The sequence below is a fragment of the Scleropages formosus genome, chromosome 21, assembly GCF_900964775.1.
Source record: "Scleropages formosus chromosome 21, fSclFor1.1, whole genome shotgun sequence".
Lineage (NCBI taxonomy): Eukaryota > Metazoa > Chordata > Actinopteri > Osteoglossiformes > Osteoglossidae > Scleropages > Scleropages formosus.
This window is the reverse complement of record NC_041826.1, coordinates 11860642-11885311: the sequence shown is the minus strand read 5'-3', so window position 1 is coordinate 11885311 and position 24670 is coordinate 11860642. Positions and strand designations below refer to the sequence as shown.

The window sequence follows — 24670 nt, the reverse complement described above, 5'->3', positions numbered from 1 at the left end:
GAGTTTGCTGAGCATATTTTATTTTGCTAATGAAGAGCCGCCCCCCCTGCGTCTCCCCCCACCGTGGCCCCTGGGGGCCCGAGCTGCCTTCTGTTTCACCTCGCAGGCAGGGTTCATGTGGAGGTCACGCGTGACGAGTGTGGAGATGCAGGAGCTGTCATGACAGCCGAGAGAAGAGCCAAGGAGCTCAGCGTCCACTGCACACTGTGTGTCACTGCTGCCTTGTTGCCTTGAGTGTGTACGTGCTGTGTGTGTTGCGCTGCTGTACAAATGTGTCAGTAACTGTAGATACTGCACTGTAGTCTATCCAAAACTGTAAGTCACCTTGAATAAAGGTGCCAGTTACACACTAGGTAGTAATCACTGTATGTCACTTTGGAGAAAAGCGTCTGAGAATTAACAGATGTTGATGTAACTGACGTCTGTGGGAAACTTTCCAGTTTACTGGCATGATCAGCTCCTGCTGGACTCTTTTGTTTTCTTTTCCTGCATGTGTGTAATCCAATTCACTTCCATTATTTCTATAAAACACTCTTTATTAAACCAAAAGACCAAGATAAAGCTGTGCCATCAGTAGACCAGGAAGAAAAGCGGTAGCTGAGGAGAGGAAAACAAAAAAGCTCCCAAGGGACGGAGATGGAGCAGAAATGAACCTGCGGGGGTCTGAATGGCTGCCCCACCACCGCGGTGTAAGTGGGCATTGAGTTGGTACAGCACAATGTGGCATAGCAGCGCAATTTCTGCTTCCAGCAAAGGGCACTTTACTGTGCATCGTTTGATCCGGGACTCTGGCTGCATGTGAGTTTGAGAGGCCCTTTGTCGGGTCGGTTCTAGCCTTGCTGGTCATGGATGCTCAATAAAACTATGCGGCTGTGGTGCCTGAGCTCTTCTGGCCATCCTGAGCTGGTGTGCAGCTCTACAGTCGAGATGTGGACAAACACAGTGCTTTCCGGGCAGTGCAGCCCCCCACCCCCAGTGCCCGACCACAGACTGTACTAATAAAGGGGGAAGATGTCATTTGTAACAACAGTGGCAATAACACTAATGATGGAAACAAGTGTAATGATGGTAACAACAACGTGTAGGAATTAGCAGAACGCTGTGAAATATGGTTTAGAGCAAAATATAAATCCACTTACCATTGATTTTTCGACGCTGATGAAAATGGGCCGGAGTGTGTCTCGAGGGCTTCCTTAAATCAATCGTACGACACAGAGAGGATTTACCCTGTTTTTATGGACAGAGCTGATGTGACGCCGCCAGACGCCGCCATCATCCTCTGTGGCCCCGACGCCACTTATGTTCGAGTTACACAACAATATTGCATATATATCGAGCGTCGGCTCCAAGCCTAAATGTTCAGCACTCGTTTTCTGCATTCACCCTCTTCCCCCTCCCTCTCACACACAGTAGGAACACACATACCCTCGAGGGGCACTTTTGCTTGATATTTATATTCATGTTTCTTGAAATCTACCGTAAACTTTCATCCAAAGTTCATGTTTTTACAGATTTCTTTACTGCAGGGTAATTAAAGGCAAATTATCTGGTATAATCAGAATCATTTTAGCTTTTCTCCATACAGCCACGTAGAGCTCAGGGTTAACAGAAGTGGATCAATAACAGATGAAGAGCTTTAGACACAGGCACAGAACTGTCACAGCACAGTCAGTGTGTCCAGTGCTACCATTAAAGATGGTGCATATTACACCAGTAGCAGCATATAGAATTGATGGGTAATAGAGAGGAGGTCATGACAGGTGGTCTTGGAGCAGTCAAGAAGTCAAGAGAGAAGTGCCTCTGAAAGAGATGGTTTAAGAGCCTTTTAGAATGCTGGGAGGGATTCAGCAGCTCTAAGGGACACATTGAACTCACTCCACCACCACCAGTGATTTTGGACCCTTGTGATCAGGACCGCCAAGGGTGGAGGACCACAACGCTCTTGCTGGGCTCCAGGGAGCGATCAGGTCCTGGAGGTATTGGGGTTCGGATCCTTTGACTGTAACCAGAGACGAATCTGGCAAATCTTTCGTGCTTTATAATTTTCTTATTCATAACATCTGGATTTATGACTTATTTATTGGAGCTGGATGGAGGTGCAGTGAAGTTAAGACGCGCTCAGGTGTGCAACATCATCAGAACGCTCACCACTGCTGTACCGGGTATGGGGAACCTGGGCCTGGACACAACCACACATCATCAGAATAGTGTACTTGGTTCACAACTTGTGCATACTGTTGTGTGTTGGTGGAGCACAGTGCTGCTCCTCACACACCTTCTCTTTTCTTCTTAATTCATCTTCAGCCGGGGCCATGATTGACTCGTAGCCCAATTAAAGTGGAATTTAATAGGAGAATACATTAACTCCCTCAGGTCACAATAACATAAATCGCCTTCTTTTATGGGAAGAGCAGCCGTTGCACTTATAGCACCGTACTGGGAATATTACAGTAAGTGGGTGAATCACAACAGTGAGATTTACCGCTGCGTGTGGGTCAGGTGAGCAGTGTTATTGCAGTTCACACTTACGCTCCGCCTGGAGCCCTGGCTATTTGCATACGCACACTGTTAGCACAACATGACGCATTTTCTCATCCTCTTTTTTTATTCTGCTTGAATTTAATTAGTTTTGCATTCATATGAAACAAGGTGCTCATAAAGAACAACAGGGGGTGTAGTGGTTAGAGGCATTGCTTTGCAATTGAAGGACCTGGGTTTGAATCCCACTTCTGCTGCAGTACCCTTGAGGAAGGTACTTACCCTGAATTGTTACAGTAAAGATTACCCTGCTGTAGGAATGGGTAAATCAGTGTAAGTAGCTTTGGAGAAAAGTGTCAGATAAATTAATGAACATAAATATTGTCAGTACTGCCTACTGCTGCCACAAGATTTTTTAGTTGAATGTCACTATGTGAGCCAGTGAGCCTCTGGGATGTCGTGTGTATTTCGTATTCATTAATTTACCTGCTATACCCACACACAGCGAACCTGGTGTTCTGTCCTCGGACACGAGAGCCAGACACCGAATCGAGGCAGCAGTCCAGCCGTGGGTTCCCTGTAGCGCTTGCAAGGTGATCTTTGTTGTTAGTGTCTGTCTGTGTGGAAGAGCGGATCGGTCTTCCCTGGAGACAACCAGTCCGCGTTGCCTGCAATCCCGTTACCACTGGAAACTGGCAAGAGGGCGTTCTACAGCGGTATGGCTGCAGGGGAGAAAAGAAGCCTGCTAATTAAACACACCACTAAGCACCGAACAGGGGAGCTAGGCTCTCCGTAGAAGAATGGAGATGTTTCCACTTGAGGGGTTTTTTATAAGAAGCTGACACAATTTATGGATGGACCAGAGAGCTTCAAAACAGACGTTTGTTTTCTCAGACGTTACAGCAGAAATTTTATCTGGGTCGGCCAACTCAGTCATTAAACGCGGCACAAAGCTTGATCTATATTTACTGCCGTCATGAGTTATTGGTGTCTTTGTTGGCACTGTTAATGTTATTAATCTTTGGGCAGCAAAAGGCAGAGTCCATAAATCAGAGATTTAAATCTGATTGGAGAGCTCCGGTTCCTGTGTATCTGTTGTGTTTGAATAAATGTAATTGTAGAGCAGTTGAGCAAGTGCTAAATAAAACAACAAAACACTCATCCCTTGCCTAACATGATATGACCCTGTAAGGTGAACTCCCACTGCTAGGGGGTTGGATTACCATTATTTCTTACTGAAAAAACAGCACTTTACAGGAAGAAAAATATTTCACCTGTAATTAAAATATAACCAAAATAAAAGGCATTTTTAATGGTGACGATGAACACCAACAGGTTTGTAATATTTGTTATTGAGTTCTTATTTATTAATTTATTAGTTACTAAAGCTGACATTGTGCATGACACTACTTTTGCATTGTCAGTGTCACCACTGGACAGCAATTTGCACACCACGACAGGGGTAGATTATTAGCCGTGTTAGTATTATCAGCAGGTCTAAAGGTACACACACACACACATTTTCAGAGCCGCTTGTCCCATACGGGGTCACGGGGGAACCGGAGCCTACCCGGCAACACAGGGCGTAAGGCCGGAGGGGGAGGGGACACACCCAGGACGGGACGCCAGTCCGTCGCAAGGCACCCCAAGCGGGACTCGAACGCCAGACCCACCGGACAGCAGGACTGTGGTCCAACCCACTGCGCCACCGCACCCCGGTCTAAAGGTATTCTTTTTATAAACACTGTATGATTGAAATAAGTTTTACATTTTTATACAGTTTATTTCTAAAGTATTTGTAAACGATTGAAGCTGCTTTTTGGTTGCGAGTTAGGTTTACCATAATCACCGCTGTGATTGGCTGACACTGTCAATGTGACAGGAAGCAGGAAGTATGAAGCAGGAAGTGTATGCTGTGGTTTAGTTGCAGAAGCAGCGTTGTGTCCATCTGTCTCACAGTAAAACTGGCAATAGGCAGAGAAAAAATACCTGTTGTGGACAAAAAAATTACTGCATTACCACAAAAATAAATGCCCTTGTACTGAATACTGAGGCTGCAGTATGAGAAAGGAGCATATTTTCATATGCCAGTGAAGCAGTATTGCCTTGTATGGGGCTCCGCTACGTCAGGAATGGGTGAACAGACGAAAAAAGGAGTTAAAAGTAACAGTAACGACCTTTCACCAGTTAGGAAAAGAACTGAGTCTTAGCAAACATTCATCACATCTCATTGGGAGTAACTTTGTCAATATATGTAAATGGAGCTGGTGGGGGGACGAGAAGGCACTTCTTGTGTGGTGGGGGCCAGGGCGGACAAGGCTTCGGGACTCTTGTTAATTGGCACTATCGAGCTCCCCACAGACAGCATTATGGATGACCACCACGCTGGGTCCTGTGGCCCCCTGGGGTCTGCACTGTGCTTCTCGCTCCGTGTCACATGGGCATCTGCGCTATCGAGCGACATGGAGCCTCCTGGCCCAGTTATTAATCCAGCGCACCGTGGCGCAGCACTTCAGGGCAGGTGGGAGGAGCGTGAGGGACTCGGGCAGTCGAGGTTCAACCACAGGTTAGACCACAGAAGCCAAGGCTCTTTGTGGCGTGTGTCAGACATAGAGACAGGCAGACTGGGCCTCTAATGGGAGCCTATGAAATAAAACTCAATACAAATTGTGGGTTTATGAGACAACGGCCTGGCAGCTCAGTGGTATTGATAAGATCACCGCTGTCGCGATGAAGCAGAGTGGTGGGATTAGCACCTCGGTGCTTTTCACTGGGCATATGTACAGCCTGACCCCTCTGTGCTCAAGGAGTTTCTCTTTCTTGCTCACACGTACACACACACATAGTGAATTACCACTGCAGTTGTCCTTTCTTTGGTAGAGTTGGTAGTGTAGTGGTTAGAGCTTTTTCTTTGCATCCCAAAGATCCAAAGGATCCCACTTTGAGCTATAGTATCCTTGAGCAAACTACTTACTCTGAATTGCTTCAGTAACATTACTCAGCCTTGTAAATGAGTAGATAACTGTAAGTAGCTCAACGCTGTGAGTCACTTTGGAGAAAAGTGTTGAATATATGTGAAATGCTTAGATTATATTAAAATATGTTGCAAGAATGGGTGTTATCGGTATCAGTTGTACATGTTGCGTTCAGAGCGTTTTTAGAACAATATCCATCTGTGGCCTTCAGCTGTTACTCTTTAGATTTTCACTTGGTCTTCTGAGTGCAGCTTAAGTGTGCTAAATGTTCCCCAATTAAGCCGTTTTAAGGAGATTTAATGGAGCTTTCAGGGCGACTGATGGAGGAACACGAGAGAAGATTGGAAATCAATCCAGTTTTATGAACCCCAACAAAGATGTCTCTCATAAATAGCTTCAAGACTCTAAGTGTCTTGGACCACCGGGCTGTGGGGGAGCACCACCCCGCCAACCTGTTCAGGTTCTCCACCTCCATCTGCATACACGTGCTGAGTTCACACACTTCACCCTGTGATTTACCATGTGCTGTATAAACCATCCACACAGGGTGCATGTGGGAAAGCAGAATACAGCGCTGTACAGTGAATCTCAATCGTTTCTGTTAAATTAAAGGTAGAATGTGGAGCAGCTGAAGGGATTTTATCCATATAACAATTATACACTTTCAGACTGAGTGTTAGGGTTGCACTGAGATCTTCTCATGCCTTCTGTGTGTGTAAGAGTGTAGTTTTACACATTGTCTTAAATGACACCAAACACCTTGCTGGCAGGAGCAGTTTGTCCAGAGACTCTGAAAGACTCCCAGGGCCTGGTGCTCCTTGTGCTCCTGGTGCTCCTGGTGCTCCATCTCCAGCGTAGCCTCAATCCATGTTACTGTGAGACAACAGACCCCACTGTTAGCGGCATCAGGTCACATACATTTGTTCCTCTTTGCTCTTTGATGTATGAACCTTTCTGCGTTCATGCCTTGACACAGGTATGTATTTTACCGTCTGTTTTCAGATGGACTCTGTCTGATAGTATTTAAAGAACTCCATTTCCCATAATTCTTTCTTTGCTATATTTGCCCCAGATTCCACTTTACCCCAGGTACATAAGAATGTTTGTTTGTCTCTGTACAAGCACATTTCTAGTCCTTTTCACAGTTGCAATATTATGTGCCGTGTAACAAAATAGCATTACATAGTTTTCCTACCATTCCCTTTACTTCTACATGTTCTTACGACAACATAGCCTTTAATACGTGTGAAGCACCTGCTTCATCACAGTGATGTACAGTGATTATTAACTTGTTTATTACTATTGATTATTAACATGCAGTAAAGGTTCCCTCTTTACACCTGAAGTGATGAAGTGTGTAAAAATCGCTTAAAGGACATTAAAATAATGTATGGCTTTGCATGATTTTATTAGCTATTTTATTGCAGTTGACAGTGTAAGAATAGCTCAGCAGAGAATGATTGCGAGTGTTACAATAACAATTGCTTGTTTAGCAAGTGCTCTAATAATAATAATAATAATAATAATAATAATAGCACATTTAAAATCAGCTTCTCAAAGCAATTTACAATGAAGTAAAAAAATACACGAAGGGGCGCAGTGGCACTGCAGGCTTGGCCGGGTCCTGCTCTCTGGTGGGTCTGGGGTTCGAGTCCTGCTTGGGGTACCTTGTGATGGACTGGTGTCCCGTCCTGGGTGTGTCCCCTCCCCTCTCCAGTCTTGCGCCCTGTGTTGCTGGGTTAGGCTCCGGTTTGCTGCAACCCTGTTCGGGACAGGTGGCTTCAGCCAGTGTGTGTGTAAAAAGATACACTGGGTAGGTTACAACCATAAAGGATCTTACAAAAAATATCAGCATTCACAGAATAACAGTAAAATAAAAGAATCCATGAAGTACACCAATCAGCTAAAACATTAAAACCACTGACAATTGAAGTGAATTACACTGATTATCTTGTTACAGTGCCACCTGTCAAGGGGTGGGATATGTTAGGCAGCAAGTGAACAGTCAGTTCTTGAATCTGATGTGTTGGAAGCAGGAAAAATGGGCAAGCGTAAGGACCTGAGCGACTTTGACAAGGGCCAAATTGTGATGGCTAGACAACTGGGTCAGAGCTGTCATGGCAGAACTTGGGAATCCAGCCAACAGACTCAAATGCAGTAGCAGGGCAGACTGGAGGATCGTCAGGGACAGGCACAGGTCGGTTGAGGAGCAAATGTCGTTCAGAGAGGCAGGCAGGAGTCAGAACCAGGAAAACAAGAGCAAAGGGTTCAGGAGCTGAACAGGAGAATAACACACAGGTAAAGAACTCAGGTGAGGTGCTGCAGCTGCTCTTATGGAGAGTCCACACTCAGGAGTGTCTGAGCTGACCTTTTATCCCGTGCCTCCTTGATCAGATTTATTTTATTTATCGTATGAGCAAAAACGGATCTTTAGCAACATAGGGCAAGCTTTAAGCTGTAAAACTGGCTTCATGTGGCCAAAGTTTAACATCTGTATCATCGATGTTCGTCAAATCCACTGATGTGGGCATGTACGTGGGGCAGTAATCCAGCAGATGTTTTGCGGTTTGTTGCTACTCTCCACATGGGCATCCAGGGCTGTCTGCTAGTCTCATTTTGTACATGTGCCCTGAATCGACCATGCCCTTTGCATAATCGGTTTAGGTGCTCCCAGCAGTGTCGGTGTCGCTGGCTTCCAGGTGGTTCAGAGGATGGCACGGGGATAAATCTGTGTAGCCATGAGTCACTGGTCTTTGTCCATTGCTTTTGCCACCCAGTGGTTAGTACCTACCAAAAGTGGTCCAAAGAAGGACAATTAGTGAACCGGCCACAGGGTCATAGGTGCCCAAGGCTCAATGATGCGTGTGGGGAGCGAAGGCTAGCCCACCCGGTCCAATCCCACAGATGAGCTACTGTTGCACAAATTGTTGAACATCTTAATGCTGGCCATGATAAAAAGGTGTAAGAACACACAGCGCATCACAGCTTGCTCACTTGAACCACATGTCTTTGTACTGTGAGAGGAAACCAGAGCACCTGGAAGAAACCACCCCAGACACAGGGAGAACATGCAGACAGAGAAGGGATCAAACCTTTGCTCAGTCATGCAATCCAGGCTCATGTGAGAAACACATTTTTTGGATCAGCTTCTGCATTTCGTTGTTCACAAAGTGGTCACAGCGGTTCAGGAGCAGGTGCTTGGTATTGGCCCCGGGGCTCCGGCATGATACGCGTGTGACTAATGCGCTGCTTGCTGGGACAGTGGCGTGTCCTCGCTCCTCGGCCTTTCCCGCTCTCGTTAGGCGAGACAGCGCTCGTCCATCATGCCACGCCAGGTCAGCGGTGGCTCCTGGCTGAGTAGTGCGCCCAGATCAATACCTTCCCTTCCCGGCCGAGACTTAGCCCCGCAGGCCACTTGGGTTTGTTGGGCTCGGGTTCCAGCACTTAAAAGGTTTGCATTGTGCCGAGCAGTGGAAGAGCTCATAGCTGTATGGCGTATTCCTCTGCATCGCAACAGTGTCTTTTTTACCTTGAAAACTTAACCATTCTTTAATTACATCTGCAACACGTCAAGAAATTATGTTAAAAGAGGCAGCAGGTGGCGTGGTGGTTTGAGCTTCCAGCCGAAGGAGCCAGGTTCAAATCTCAGCTCCTACTGTCGTACTGCTGATAGAAGTACTTACCCTGAACTGATACAGTACAAATGACCCTGCTGTATAAATGGAGTAAATCAGTGTAAATCGCTGTGGAGAAAGCGGTCAGAAAATAAATAAATGAAAAACACTTCATGGAAAGTCATGAGAAAATCTGTATTTAAAAAAATGCATAAATGTCCGGGTATTTTTGTGTTTTGATTCTGTTATGCTCCGTGTTTCCCTCGATTCTATCTCATCGAAAAGCGAATCTGAGATGCTCCCCCATTTTACACACGGAGTCCATTTTCAGGGTTTTCTATCTCGCTTAGCCCACTTTGATGCCCTCTGAGTTTGCGTGTGCTGTGCTTTTATCGTGCTCCAATGTGAGCTCTTCTGTGTGCGACACTGTGGGGTGTAGCGTGTTTCCGAGTTGGGCCATACCACGCCATCCAGCACACATGTGATGGAACGATTCTACTCTACATGTGTACAATTTCTTGGTCCAGTAATCAATCACACTCAGAAAAAAAGATTGATTATTATGAAGAAGAGAAAGAAAAATCTGTCACCACGGCCCCTATTGAATATCATGCCGTGTTCTTCCCGGACATGTTGGTAACTGATGCACACCTTCTGCAGCACTGCGGTGCTTAGAATACCATCTGCGTTCCATCCGGCGATTCCTGTAAAAACTGCAGAAACATCTTACTTTACAAACTGGTCTCTGTCAAGGGCACTCGGAGAAAATGCTGATGTATGAAGCAGCGCTCATGTGAACCTAATTTGAGTAGGAACTGAACTATGATTTTCTGTACTCTGTTCTGATCAAGGCTTCATGCTGCACGTGAGTGAAGCTCCCTGCAAGTCGAGCGGTGGATGTGTCGTCATGCCAACGGGAGCGCATGGTGCCCTTATGACTCTGCGTTGCGGCCACACTAAAAAATGAGGCTGTATTTCATAGATACGCTGCAGTCAATGGATTCCTGCTCCAGGGACAGAAACATGCGCACCTGAACATGTCTCTGCATGATTGTGATGGGGGGGCAGCTAAACAATGAATAGTTAATAACACAATTTACAGTTGTATGAAAAGCAGCATGATAAAAACCTGCACAAGAGCGTTGAGCCTCTACTGAATCGCACCGAACTGCAGAGTTAAATCATCTTTTCACCGTTTCTGTTTACATTACAGCTGCCAACAGTCTTGCACCATTTTACCGTGTTTACAGTGTTGTACCTATGTTACTAGATGCTATGAGTTAGGGACTCGTGCGCTTTTCTGTGTCTCCCCTTGTGTCACTCACACAGCCCCTGTTCTGGTTTGTCTCCCTCAGCTGGAAGCTAGTCAGAGTCACCCCCCAGCACTCATGGCTTTCGGCAGTTATTGCTGCCTAAATCCAGCACTGATTTGTTTGAAAGATGCTCTGATACAGGTAAACTTTTCTGTACGCCCTGCTGTCACATGGGGGCTGATGGCTCACAGCCCAGGATGTCGGTTTCCTGACAGCTCCAGAGGCCCCTGTGCTGCTGTGGCCCCTCTTCTGCTCCTTGCTAAGTTGTCTGAAGTCCCGTGACCCCGGCTTGGTAGACGCTCGGTAGATACTTGGTAGGTGCTCGGTAGGCGCCTGGGAGATGCTCGGGAGCCGCTTGGTAGGCGCTCGGTACACGTTCTGTATATGCTCAGTAGATGCCTAGTAGACGCTCGGTAGATGTTTAGTAGACACTCAACAGACCCTCGGTAGATGCTCAGTAGACGCTCGGTAGGTGTTTGGCAGATGCTCGCTAGCTGCTTGCTAGGCCCTCAGTAGACGCTCGTAGATGCTCAGTAGATGCTTGCTAGACACTCAGTAGATGCCTCCAGATGCCCCAAGTGTTGCGAAGAGGCCTGTGGCCAGACCGAAGGTATACAAGGCCAGGAAGCCGCAGCATGATGTTCTTGCGGTGGGCAGAGTTCCCAGTCGAAGTGACCGTATAGTGCTGCTGAAAAGACCACTTAAACAGTTAGCGTGTCCTGAGCCCCGCGCAGTGTACCGCGTCACTCTGTTTAGCCTCGTTTACACTTTCCTTACTTGTTCTCATGCTTCTCATTGGTTTTAATTGTTTGTTGAATGTTTGCAAGTACAGTTCTGGTTGATGTTTGAATCCAGAACCAGAACCAAGGTCTCTAGTTGTTGTTTTTATTATGGGTTTGGGGGCCCTTGCCGAAAACTTCTTATAATCCGAGCTCAACAAAGCTGTTTGTCAAGGTACGAACAGGACAAGGTTTGCATACGCAGTGTGATGTCATTTGCCTAATGTAAAAAACGCCGGCTCTGATTGGACAGGACCGTTTTAGTGTCACCACCTGTGAAGACAGATTTACTGGGGGGAGTAGGAGTTTAGGGGGTGTGGTCCACCATGAATATGCATGAGAGGGGGCCAAGCAGCGAGTTCACTGTTGAAGTGTGTGAAATTTAAGGCTACAGTGCTACCCTGTGGAGGGTACACAGATTACAGTACAACCCCACGTTTGCTATTTTTGTGGAAAGTTGTGAACAAGCAACCGAGAGTGAGAAACAGTCCTGTTTAAAAGGGATCCGTTCTGCACCAGTCGACCACTTATAAATGACTAGATGAAGAGGATGTGTTAGCAGCATCCCTGACCCTTAGAACCTTCCTCCCCTTTACACGTGTGGCGAGTTCATAACTATTCTGACCATAACTATTTAAAGAGCTCAGTAAATTCTGGCCATCAGCTTGGACCCCAGATGTTCTTTTCCGGCTTCAGCTTTGATCCTCTTGTCAGCTGCTTTGTCAGTGACCCTGTGTCCCGCTGACCTCTGCTGACTGTCTGCTCTTATCGCTCTGGTGTTTCGAACACAGACAAGGCTCAGAGGTCAGTGCTCAAGTGTCCATCTACCAGAGTGACGGGACAGATTCAGGTTTCATGCACAGCGAAACTCAGCTCAGCGAGGAGACAAGCGATGGACCAGGCGTGATGTCAGCCTGAGGTGGTTGTGAGTGGTAAAGATCACCCTAGTTACCGTGGGAACGTACCCTGATGCACCGAGTGACCGCTGCACGAGATGCTGTCCTCTTCTCTCCCCATGGTGTGTTCAAAATCTGTAGGAAACTGTTGAACCCTTCACTTGATACCTACTGTGGATGCATGACATATTTTGCCATTTTTGGAATCAAATAATAATAAAGTAATAATAATACTCTGCATATGTGCAGCTATGTACTTATATTTATTGATGTATTTTGCTCTGTATTGATACACTCAAAATAAAAAACCAGAATCTAGGACAATGTGGAGGTATAATGATCCTTGTAAAGCAAATTGTGTTTTTAGTGAAGTTCAAAAGTCACTTTCACACACCTCAAGTGTGTGAGCACATGTATTGTGTCACCTCGCACCCTGAGCACCCTCCCATTGTTGCCCCCCAGCCACAGGTCAAGTCAAAGTAAGAGAGGTGATGGAGTCCCCCACTCGAAAACATTGCTCACCGTTTATCATTCATCATTCATCATTCATCGCCCCACGGTTCTTCACTCACCAACAAACACGCTTCTTCACTCATTAACATCAAAGCCCGTCCGCCCCCGCAGTCAGATGTGTTTTGTGTTCCATGGAGAAAAATGTTCCTTCTCTTTCTTTGAAGCTACCGTAAGATAACTATTTGTTTACTTTCATTAGTTTAGCTTTTTCTCCAGAGACTTAATAGTCTTGCGCTACTAATGTACCCTTTTATAAAGCGGGTTAATTTTACTGTCTCACTTCAGGCAAAGTACCTTGATCAATGGTAGTCTTTTGAATGGTAGGTAGCTGTAACCACTACGCCACCTGCTGTCCAGTACATTACTTCTACATTCAATATATACACTGAAATTCTACTAAGAAGAGAACAGCCCCAGTACGAATTACCAGTACAGTACTCAACACCCACTCGCCTTCACTTTGGGTCTGGACCATGCGGGATGCTGAGGGGATGCTATGGCTGCGTCGGAGGAAAGCGCTGTGGGGAATGTAAATCCAGCTGTGTTGTTTTGATAGATGATTGAAAGGTTTTCCCACCAGTGCGCCCTAGTGCTCCAGACTAATGGGGAGAAGGTAGTTGGTTATAAGGTGCAGCCCTATTCCCCTCACAGACCCCATGACCATCAGTGACCTTGAGGTCACTGCTCACTCATTTTCCACTTAGGGTTCGAAAAGGGCTTTAATTCCTATCTCTTGTTTCTTTATCGCTTCTGAGGCTGCTGCTGAGCCTGTGTGAGGCTTCGAACCCTGACTTTGTTCTGGGCCATGAGTTGTTTTATCAGTTGTTTAACTGATCTGAATGATCACATGTACACACTAGTATTTGTCCAGTGACTAACGGTCTGTAGTTAATCTAAAAACACATCTGTGTCTCTGCCTTCTGAGCTGCACAGATGGAACCGTTTGCTTGTTCACTTGTTCATTCGTTCGTGCTGAGATCTGAACAAATGCCAAGTGCTGAGCTTCAGGCTCTCCAAACGTGGTCTCACTTGTGACTTACAAGTCAAGGTAACAGGTGAAGTCATGTTCCCCACCAAAGTGCTGTGTGTGTGTGTGTGATAGCAATTATACTTGAGATCATTGTCACGGAGCCAAAGACAGAAGATCAGGTTCAATGTTGCTGGGAAAACATGCCTGGTCAGAAAGGATAAGTCACTGATTCAGGAGTTGGGCGTCCAGGTGATGATGGACGGCCTTTACATCATGGAGCCACCTGTCTGTCCCCCTGTCCTCCTCCTCCTCCTGTGACGGCTCAGGCAGATGAAGGATGAACAGTGATGCACTCAGTGGGACTCGTCTTCTTCCTCACAGTTAAAGGGGGCGTGGCCTTCCACCTCTGGATCCCGCTCACCTGGACAACTGACCCAGTTACAGAGGACATCTGAGATGAGGCATCAGTTCGTTAACCTCATGCATCCAGCTCCTTTCCTTCGTGATAATCTACCCAAAATCTGTCCCACTGTCCTTTCATCAAAGAGACGCTTCAGGCCACTGCAGGTGATGCCACCTGGTTTGCACCCTTTGAGGTGTCAAGAAGAAGCTGGTCCAGGGGTTTGCGGTGAAGACCTGGTGTGAAAGGCCCCGGAGGTCTGGGTGTTCGCTTGCACACAGAGGCCGAAATGAAGAGAAGATCACGAGATGAAAGGGAAGAGGGTTTGGAGGTGGATGCTGTTGGCGTTGAGCTGCTCAGTTCCTCGTGAGATGGGTCACTGAGGGACAAAAGAAGGCTGTGACCTCCTGCTCTCGCGTGTCCACATCCATCATATCGTCGCTCCCACCATCAGCTATGTGGGAAATGTGGAACTCACACCCCCTTCACTCATCTCTTCCCATCTAAGCTGTGTAACTTGTGGCCCGTATATTTGCAGCCCTGCAGTTGGTGCTTGAGCGTGGAGAAACATGGAGACCATCATTGTGGCGCACAGACGGCAAGGAACAGCTCTCAGTTACTGTCAGAGTTTATTCATATTAATATTTCAAATGTTTGAATTAATGAATTACTGAAATAATTAATTGTTATATGAAATTATCAATGAAAAGCAACTCAGTTATTATCAGTTATCAATGTGGCCAGTTGATCATTTCCAGTATTTATTGAAATCCATACAGAAGGTTCGGGTTTCCAAAACAACAAAAACACCTAACAGTATCTAGGTATTGAAGACTTAATAGGGAACCTTGAATAAGGTTTTGTGCAGTTGGTACAACAGTCAGTTCCTTAACTGATGCACTTTATCCACAAAGTTTTGTTTGTCCCTGCGTGGCCCCTTGTCCAACTACACGCTTCCTGCTTCTAAAAGGAGAGCAGGACTGAGGCCCATAAAAGGTGGTGACAGGGACCAGCAGACACGGCCGACACGGCCGACGTCCCCTTGAGCTTCGCTGCAGGATGTGAGGATCATCTAACTGTGTCCCACGCTGAGGAAAGTGCACTCTTATTCACTGGGTTGGTCAATGGGCTGTGACCAGCGCCCCACTGTCCACAACCTTGCAGGCCTCCACGGGGCCACACCGAGTCCTTCCTTCATCACCGCGCAAACAGGGGAAGGAGAGGTGTCCTGAGAAGCAGCTGCTGCGATGCCAGGCATTCCTGACCTGCCTGCCGATGACATGTGGCTGCGACACACCGGCGTCTCCAGCAAAAATGTCCCTTTATGTCCTCTGTCCCACCAAGGTCGGTCTGAATGGGCGAGCAGAGCTGCCCGCATGTGTTTGTAAGACTTGCACCTGGTCAACATAGCTCTGTTTACTTGCTTGAGAATGGGAGGGGGAGAGTTTAGCACAGAAATACTGTTTTTCTGCAGCTCAGGCATTTCTGAAGTGATGTACATCACTGGGCTATTTACACTGATTTACCCATTTATTCAGATGGGTAATTTTTACCATATCTCTTCAAATCAAGGGCACTGCAGCTGGAGGGAAGATTTGAACCTGCACCCTCCAAGACTAAAGGGAGGGGCTCTAACCACTGTACCAGCTGCTGTTGCCACACTAGTTATGTGCAAATATGCAACCATGTTTTGTGAGCGCTGCGTTCGCTGTGCTGAATTGCGTTCGCTTTTATATTTCCATTACTCGTCTCCACACAGGAGAGGAAATAACAAATTACATTAAAAAAATAGTTAAGAACGTAACTCACGTCGGTCAGACAAGTGAGGCTCAGTGAGTGATTGCAGCCATATGGGCTCTTTCATATCAGGTGGACGGAATTATATTAAAAGTTGATGGCGAGCAGAATAATTAATCATCCCTCTGTTAATTAGAATTCTTATCTTCTTCTTGTCCACTCATATTTTGCTTGTTTTCAAAAACATACTCCATACGAAGCTCTTCTCAGGTCACTTATTAATACGCCTGTCCAGGAGTTGATCGATGACAGCTTCCGGTGACATGTGAAGTGCCTTCACCATAGTACGGTACCATGTTCCGGCCTCTCTGAGCCCACAGGAAACAGAGACACCAGGCAGGTTTGGAAGCGTTAACACTGAACGCTTAAAAACTGTAATTATGACATATTATTATTATTATTATTATTATTTATGAAGACGAGTACCTTGATTAAGGGCACTATAGCAGGAGATGGGGTTCAAACCTGTCCTTTAAGTCCAAGGGAAGCTGCTTTAACCGCTGCACTACCTCCAGGCCTCAACACTGTTGGCAGCATGAAAATGTACACAAGACTGCCCGATTATCACTGTTTGTCAGCTGGTTTTCAGACACTCTGTGTGTGTTACCCTCTCAAAGCGGTAAAAACCCCTCGGAGGAAGAATCCGCCCCAGCTCACCACGTCTTGCTGCACGGCATGCCTGTGGTTCATTTCTGACCGCGACGGGTCCCGAAAACCGCCGAGACCAAGAAAATGCTGGCTAGAAAAAGGCAGAAGGGAATCTTTACAGGAAGCTTATGGTAAACGGGGGTAAAGTTACTTCATGAGGGCCTGCGAAGACTTTTCCTTTGCAAGGTGAATAACTTTGTGTCGCTCTTCCAGCTGTTTGTAGCACCTGTATCCGTACAGCAGAATTACAGTACGCAACAGCAGGACTTTGGATTTTGAGCGTGAGACGTGCTTGTGGTGTGTGTTTAGAGCTGATCGACTCCCTTCTGCTGTCTGCACTCACTATGAAGAGGAACTGAGCCACAAGCGTTTGTTCTGTTTATTTCAGTTGTGTGTGTGTGTGTGTGTGTGTGTGTGTGTGTGTGTGTGTGTGTGTGTGTGTGTGTGTGTGTGTGTGTGTGTGTGTGTGAGCTTGCATTGCATTGCATTCACTATGTGGTTTTGGCAGCATTGTGTATAAAGGACGTTAACAGCTTTTTCTGCGCTACTGTGTGTCCGGTGGCCACAGCAAAGTCAATAAATACCCGAGTCCAACTGAGTATACCGCAGTATAATTTAGTGTCCAATAAAAGTACCTCGGAAATTATACATAATATTTTGTGTACCGGGCTTTCATTTTTATCATGTGTAGGTTGTTAATAACATATTTATCAGTACTTTTTTATTTTTACACTTAAGTTGTAAATGAACCCATATTTACCACATTAATTGGTACATTTATTACTTACAAGCAGCGTTTCGCGCGACTCGGTGCAACAAGCTATTACGCCTGTGATGGATTTGAGGCCATTAGAGAGAGCAACGTGGAGCGAGTTCTTCGGCTTTATGAAATAACCTGCTGTCCAAGCGGAACAGGCCTTTCTTCGGCTGCTTTATTCTTCCGCTGTTCATTTTTTCCTTTTTGTGCTTGAGCAGATCAGGAGGTGGCCCGTCTCAGCCCGAACCACACTCCTAGCTGTGTCAGAGCTCCCTAAATAAACAAACAAACAAACAACAAACAAACAAGTGAAAGGAAGGGAGGGCAGCGGCGTTGTCTGTTGCCATGCTCTGAGATATAGCAAAGGTGACCGAAATTGAGAGGACGCTGAAATATCCCACGTGATGAGAAAGCTTGAAGATGATGGCAGGCCACCCAAATATCATAATCATCCAGTTCACTTCAGGACAGGCATTTTGTTGCCATGGCAACCAAGAGCTCAAACTAGGGGAGACTCTTGGGGAATTTGGCTCACTTTTAATGTTCTTCTGTCAAGGGGTGTGTCGGGGGCGACGCTAACGAACGTGTTACCCCTGTAGGAGGGCATCGTGATAACGTGTGTGAGAGCGATGTGTGTTTTCAGTCCAAATCGCTGTGATTCCGCAAAAACACCTCTAAGTGTGGCAGTAACAACGTGGTGCCCACGGCCCTTCACTGACTCTGAGGCCATTGTTCTGGGGGGGGGGGGCACTCCAGATCCAATAGTGTGTGAGTGACACAGAGAGAGTGTGTTCCACTGATGTATGGATGAGTGACCCAGTGTAAGTAGAGCATCTAGCAGTGTAAGTCACCTTGGTGAATAAGGTGTGAGGGCTGGTAACACGACAGAGAGTTCATTGGAAGTCGCTTTGGAGAAAAGCGTCTGCTGAATAAATAAATGTAAATATTGCCAAATTCAACAAAAAATGTTCAAGTGTGGACATCACACTGACCAGTCTGTAAACTGTGTCTCGGTTACGCTGTAGAACAAATCACACACCTTACGACATTATTGCTTCAGATTTAGAAAGCGGCACCTTACATGTGCCCGTCCAGATAGTGTTTCTGTGTGTGTCCCAGCTTTGTTCATCTGTCTTTGAAAAAACAGAAAAAAAGTTGAGAGAAAAGTGTCTCCCCCCAGTTGGCAATGTTCTCGAAAGTGTTGGAACTGTGATACGAAGGCGGTTGAGCCGCGGTGTCACATGCTGAGCCCCTCCTCTTGCTCCTCTTCCTCCCCGCGGTATTTCCATTGCATTCCGCATACTGATGAGGCTGGCGGCTTCTTGTCCCGCACCCTGGTGGGCCTCGCCGCTGTAGCGTCTAAATAAAAGCGCGTGCGGAACGGGCCGCGTGTTTCCCAGCAGCAGCCGCCCGCAGCTCAGGACACTCAGCTCATGCAATATTCATCGATATTCATGCGCTGATTCAGGGAGAGACAGACAAGGTAGAACAACTTGGTGAATTATGTCTCCGGGTCTTTCTTTGTGACTCCTGCCTTGTCTGCGCCACAGTAGGGAGACCACCGTCTGCTCAAGATTTAGTGTCGTGGAGCAAAGCATGCTGGGATGTATTCAGAGGCATCACCCAAACACTGTGCTCTGGATAACAGGGCAGAGGGAATACAGTGGACTGGTATTTACACTGTTATTTATTCCTTTAGTGAACACCCTTCTCCAAAGTGACTTTCAGTTCACAGTAAACGAAAGTGTGTGAATGAGAGACTCGAACCACCGTTTCCACATGAGTTGCTGCACATAGAGCCAAGAGGAACCGCAGAGGTGATGAGGACCGACAGTGTGATGTGAACCTGTGGAGGTCTGAAGGAGATGGGTTTGAGACTCTTGAATGCTGAGAGGGATTCAGCAGCTCCGAGGGACAGAGGGAGCCCATTCCACTAGATCAGGGCCGAAACTGAGAACATACACAGAAAACCCACGAAACCACATGTACACCTTTACACATTAATAAAAGACTCTTCTTGATTACAGGAGAGAAACTGTGCTGCGTTTCCTGTTTACTGTGTCCTCATACTGTTCAGTTTGTTTCACAAATAAAGATCTGATGTTTCCTCCAAAGCAGCAGAAAGAAGGCAGAAGGGAGATCAGTCCCAGAAGTGGACACTTCATAAAGACAGCATGTTATTGCCATGTGTTGGTAACAGTTGCCAACGTGTCTCTTTTACAGACTTTGAAGAGATTCCCATTGTGGCGGCTCAGGATCTCAGCAACATCCTGAAACAGGGCTTTTTGGAAAAGAAACGGAGGGGTAAGAAAACCTTGCTTTTGCATGTCAAAATAGGTATAGTCCAAATGCAGCTTCTTTCACATCAGTGCTGGATTTTTCCAGGCTTGAAGAAAAAGACTCGGTTTGCTGCTCTCCCCTTGTTTCACCTGAACGCTGGGATTGCGGGCAAATGCTCACAAATGTAATCATTTCACATCAACTGTCCTGGGCTGCCAAAGCCTGTATGTGACATACACACCTGATAATAAACCTGCATCTCATGATAACACAGTAATACTGTGGTCACTGCCACTACACCATGGAAAAAACATGAAGAAAAGATCCTAACGGTGCCGATGGCTTCAACGTAAACTTGTTCAAGTGTGCAGTTTGCAGTGATAAACCAGCTGAACGGTAGTTTATTGTTTACCACATCATTGCTTTTGGGAAGACATAATAAGCTAATGAATAATTAACCACGCGGTATTTCCTTCCCGAACCTGCGTGAAGTTACCGATAAAACCTCAAGGCACAGAAATGCTGTTCGATATAATTACTTATTATTAGAAGGCAATCAAATATTACATAAACAAAACTTGGAAAAACAACACATTCCTTAATCATCAAGAAAAATCTTCATACAGTACTTTCTATTATTATTATTGTTGTTGTTATTGTTGTCGTTATGATGATTATGATCGGAGGAAAAATTCCCCAAAGTGCTTGGAATTCTGGGTGAAAGTTTATATGACAACATTCAGTTAAAGATATGAAATACAAAGTGCAAATACCACGAAATGCTGCTATAATAACATGGTTCTACAGTCTAATAATTTCCTCTTGCTCAGAATGAAGGTAAATTCAGAGGAAGTGTATAAAGAACTGCATTTATGGCACTTCTCTTTGTAAACATTGTTTAAAGTCATTCTGGAGGACATTTAATATTAATTTTCTGTGACTCTGTCCGGTTGGATCGGAAGCCTGCCTACATAACTGGACACGAACAGTATTAATTTTTGCACTATGTGCCTAAAAATGTGTTTTTGTGAGTTTCTACCATATGTTCTCTAAGAGACACTGCAGGATGAGAGATCATTCTTTCTGTCATTAATATGAGCTCCATGTTTTTCTCAGATCACAGTTTCTTTGGTGCGGAGTGGCAGAAACGGTGGTGTGTCCTCAATAATACCATATTTTACTACTTTGGGAGTGAAAAGGGTGAGTTTCGGCATCGGCACCAAGCATCTCGGCTTCAGCATCTCTTTGCACACAAGTACAGGAGAATGTCTGAAAAGACCTTGAGCTGCTGGAGTTGTTCTTAACCTCAGGTCTCAGTCACATGGAAGAGAGCAGTGCAACAGAGAAGGAATTTCTTCCACTTTTACCATATGTAACTGTGGGAATGTGAACTTTCACCATGTCCATCATCACTGTGGGTACAAAGAGCTGCACCTTTGCTGAGGCTCCAAGAACATGTCCTGCAGATGTGTTTGAGTTATAGTCCTGATCACACTGGTCCTTCAGTACAGGGTTAGGGTTAGGGTTAAGGTTAGGGTTAGTGGGTTAGGGTTGGGTCAGGGTTAGGCTTAGGGTTAGGGTTAGGGTTAGTGGGTTAGGGTTAGGGTTAGTGGGTTAGTACAAGGCAGTGTTGGGTTTGTTATCTGGGCAAAAAATGGAAGAAATTGGACAAAAGAATCATGAACAACTTTTTTGAATCTAAAACAAATTCCGTCTCTGTTGCACTTCACACATTGTTCAAATGTCATACGCAAGTGAAAATTAACCGTTGCTGAAAATTCAGAGTGCCCAAGGCCTTTCACAGCCTTATTACATCCTGTATGCTGGGAGAATTTGTATATTTAGAAGTAAAGTTCTTCTTGTCTGCAGCATCACATTGCAGTGTCAGCAGTGTCACTTTCCTCTTCCCCTGAGTCTCACTCTGTCTGCCCTCCACCAGATAAGCAACAGAAGGGCTCCTTCCACATCAACGGCTATAGCGTGGAGCTGGTTTCGAACCTGCGCAAGGACTCCAGGAAGAATGCCTGCTTTGAGCTGAGTGCCCCTGGACGGCGCTCCTATCAGGTTCGCGCGGAAGAAAAGAGTGCAGCATTTGATGAAGGAATAAACCTAATTTGCATGTATTAATTTGGTAGAGGCTTTTTTCCAAAGCAAATTGCACTGATTTACCCATTTATACAGTCGGGTAATTTTTACTGTACCAGGTCAGGGTAAGCACCTTGATGAAGGTAGTGATCGGAAACGTTCTGAACAGCACCTGTGTGTTTAACACGGGCTCTGAGAGTCACGGTGCAGTTTCTCCGCTTTGCTCTCAGCCATGATGACAACAACGAAAATGAAGAAGATGATGATAATGATGATGATTGTTCTCGTCCCCAGTTCACTGCCAGCAGCCCACGGGAGGCCAGGGAGTGGGTGGACCAGATTAAGTTTGTGCTGAAGGGTGAGAGCAGTCAGTGCCTCTGTTCTGCAGCCACTCTTAATTACCGTAGTGCAGCTGAGTGTATTAGTGTTTCACTGTCAGTAAGTGTGTGTGTGTGTGTGTGTTTCTGCCCTGCCGTCACACTTTTTGTGGGGCTGTTCTCATTTGTAAATGTACGTTTTGTACAATTTATCTCTGCATGTCTTTAACAAATATGATCTGCGGCATCTTCATCTTCATCCTCGTCTTCATCTTCTTCTCAGTTTTATGTAAAAAGTCTCACGGTGACAAGGATCACAAGTGTCTAATTACATGGAGCATCCAATGAGATGTTTGGAAAAGCTGCTCATATCCTTCATCACTCACACCCCCCCCCACCACCACCACCATCCTGCTCCGCCTACTCCCCCCCCCCCCACCTGCCCCCCTTGCACAGTTTTCCGGAAATTGATTGGAGAACTTTCTGGTTATCCGTGTGCATTATTGATCTTGCGAGACATCGGGGGGATGTGATAGCCTGTGTTTCAGTGCCGCAGTCGCCCACAATCAGCGCCATCCTCCATCCACGCTGTCCGGTCACTGAGGTTCTGCGAGCATCACTCGCTCATCCTTCGCCAACGATGGGCCTCCGGTCTCACTTCTGGGCCTCATGAGGGCCTGATGCTGCAGGGCAGATGCCTCTCATGTGTCCCTCCTCTGAGCAGCATCAGCACCGCATCTGTGATGGCTCTTCATGCTGTGCGGGTGTTTAGGGACGGCGATGGCTGTAAGGACATCGAGACGTTCAGGGGACACCCCCCATTGCCCAGTACCTGGGGGGAACGGTACCAATCACCCCAGCGCAGTAGCAGCAGCTCGCAGCTTGCAGGAGCTCGTCTGTTTTTTAATGGTCCCTACAGAGAAATTCAGCAGACAATTTTCGGAAAGACGCTTCATCACTTTTCCTTGTCACGTCGGGTCATTTTTCAACACTCCGGAGACGGCTTCCCATGTTTTCGGTGCCAATGAGCTCGATGGAACGCTCACTTTCGCTCCTTCCTCTCCCCCGCAGACCTGAATTCCAGCTTCATTCCGTTTGATGACGATGAGGAAGATGAGGAGGACGAAGGTGAAGAAACGTACGATGATATCGACACGGGGAACGTCCAGTCGAACACCCGCCCTGCCCCTGCCCCAAGTCTCCCCCCTGCTGGCAGCCAGGAGGAGCGGAAGAGCAGCCGAGAGGAGGACAGGGATGACGATGACGACGACATCTACGAGGTGTTGCCAGGTAACGGGCCGCAGCAAAGGCACTGAGCCGTAGTCCCCACCGCCCCCCCTCCTTCCCAACGTACGAAATGGAACGGAACATGAGACAAACTGGAGTTGAGCAGCCAAACATTGCTCAGATAACCAACTAAGAAGCTCACAGTAACCCACTGCAGCAACTGAACCGTCTTTAACAGGAGGGAATTGACTCAGTACACAGCAAGCACTAAAACGTAAACAGAACGACACAAACACACACACACCGCACAGCCTGGCGAGGGATCATGAGAAGGGTCCCACCACCGCAGCACCGCAGAAGGGAGGAACAGACATCGTTTTCATTTTCCAGAGTAGTTCCGCCAAAGCGGTCAGTAGTTGACCTGTTTTTTTACACTAGATCATAATAGTGAGATACTAATGGTGAAACAATAAAAGTGAGACACTAATAGTAAGACAATAATAGTCAAAGTCAAGTTTATTGTCATTCTGCCTATATGCGAGTTACGCATAGAGGAGAACGAAATTCCATTTCTCTTTGGACATCCGTGCCGCATAGAACATACAGTGCAGTTTGTAAAAAAAACAGTAAGATAATATGAAGATAATAATACCAAAATATTAATAAAAAGATAGTAATAGACAGAGAATACAGACATTGTCTGAAACTGCTCATCCTAAGCAAGGTTGCAGCAAATCAGAGCCCAACCCGGCAACACAGGGCACAAGGCTGCAGGGGGAGGGGACACACCCAGGACAGGACGCCAGTCCATCGCAAGGCACCCCAAGCGGGACTTGAACCCCTGACCTACCAGAGAGCAGGACCCAATCAAGCCCACTGTGCCACCACACCCCCTTAGAAATGAATTGAAATACTAATGAGATTAAAGCAACACACTAGGGATAAGCTAATAACGGCGAGATAATAGTGTGATACTAATAGTGGTGTAATAATAGTGAGATAATAATAGTGCTATGCTAAGAGTGAGATGATAATAATAGTGAGATACTGCACAAACATTCAGCATTTATACAAACACAGATTCCCCAGGTCAGAGAATTAAGTTTGCTGGGTTGTTAATTTCCAAAATGATGAATGGCTCAGTTTTATTACCAGGTGTTTGGAGATGACAAGAAACCCTGAGAAGCACAACGGTGTAAAACGTGGGACAAAATAAAGATGTAGTTTATGCTTTCTCACGAAATATCCAGCGCGGCAAAGGTGAAGCACCACATCGCCGTTCCAAAATGGAACGTTTTCTTCTACTATGCAAATGCTAACAAATTAATTTCCTAGTTGCTCATCATTTTAATGAAGTTTTAAAAACATACAGCCAGGGAAAAAAATAACATTTTCCAGGTGATAAATTTTTCCAATTTCCATGGGACAAGCACATAAAGGGGTTCAATTACGGGGGACTGTGGAAATGAGCTCATTTTATTGAGTGGAAAATTGAATCAAATTGCTATATTGGAACGTCTCGCTCTTCCTGGGGCCTGGTGCTCGACGGCACTCGCTCGTACCCGTGACACGGCGCTGCTCCGATGCCGTAGGTCAGCTTTTGGTTTTTATTGCTAAATAC

At 46.2% G+C, this 24670-nt stretch overlaps 1 protein-coding gene across 3 annotated transcripts in view; it reads left to right on the top strand.

Moving 5' to 3' along the window:
• The window catches only part of skap1 (src kinase associated phosphoprotein 1), a 95353-nt gene that overhangs the window by 49036 nt on the left and 21647 nt on the right, over positions 1-24670 (top strand). For all 3 annotated transcript variants that reach the window (XR_003797192.1, XM_029247290.1, XM_018726316.2), the window contains exons 5-9: positions 19364-19444; positions 20537-20620; positions 21360-21484; positions 21800-21863; positions 22894-23112. Coding sequence is in view for 2 of the 3 variants with exons in the window: in XM_029247290.1 (XP_029103123.1) it covers positions 19364-19444; positions 20537-20620; positions 21360-21484; positions 21800-21863; positions 22894-23112 (573 nt within the window). In the remaining variant the exon portion in view is untranslated. The remainder of the gene's footprint in view (positions 1-19363; positions 19445-20536; positions 20621-21359; positions 21485-21799; positions 21864-22893; positions 23113-24670) is intronic.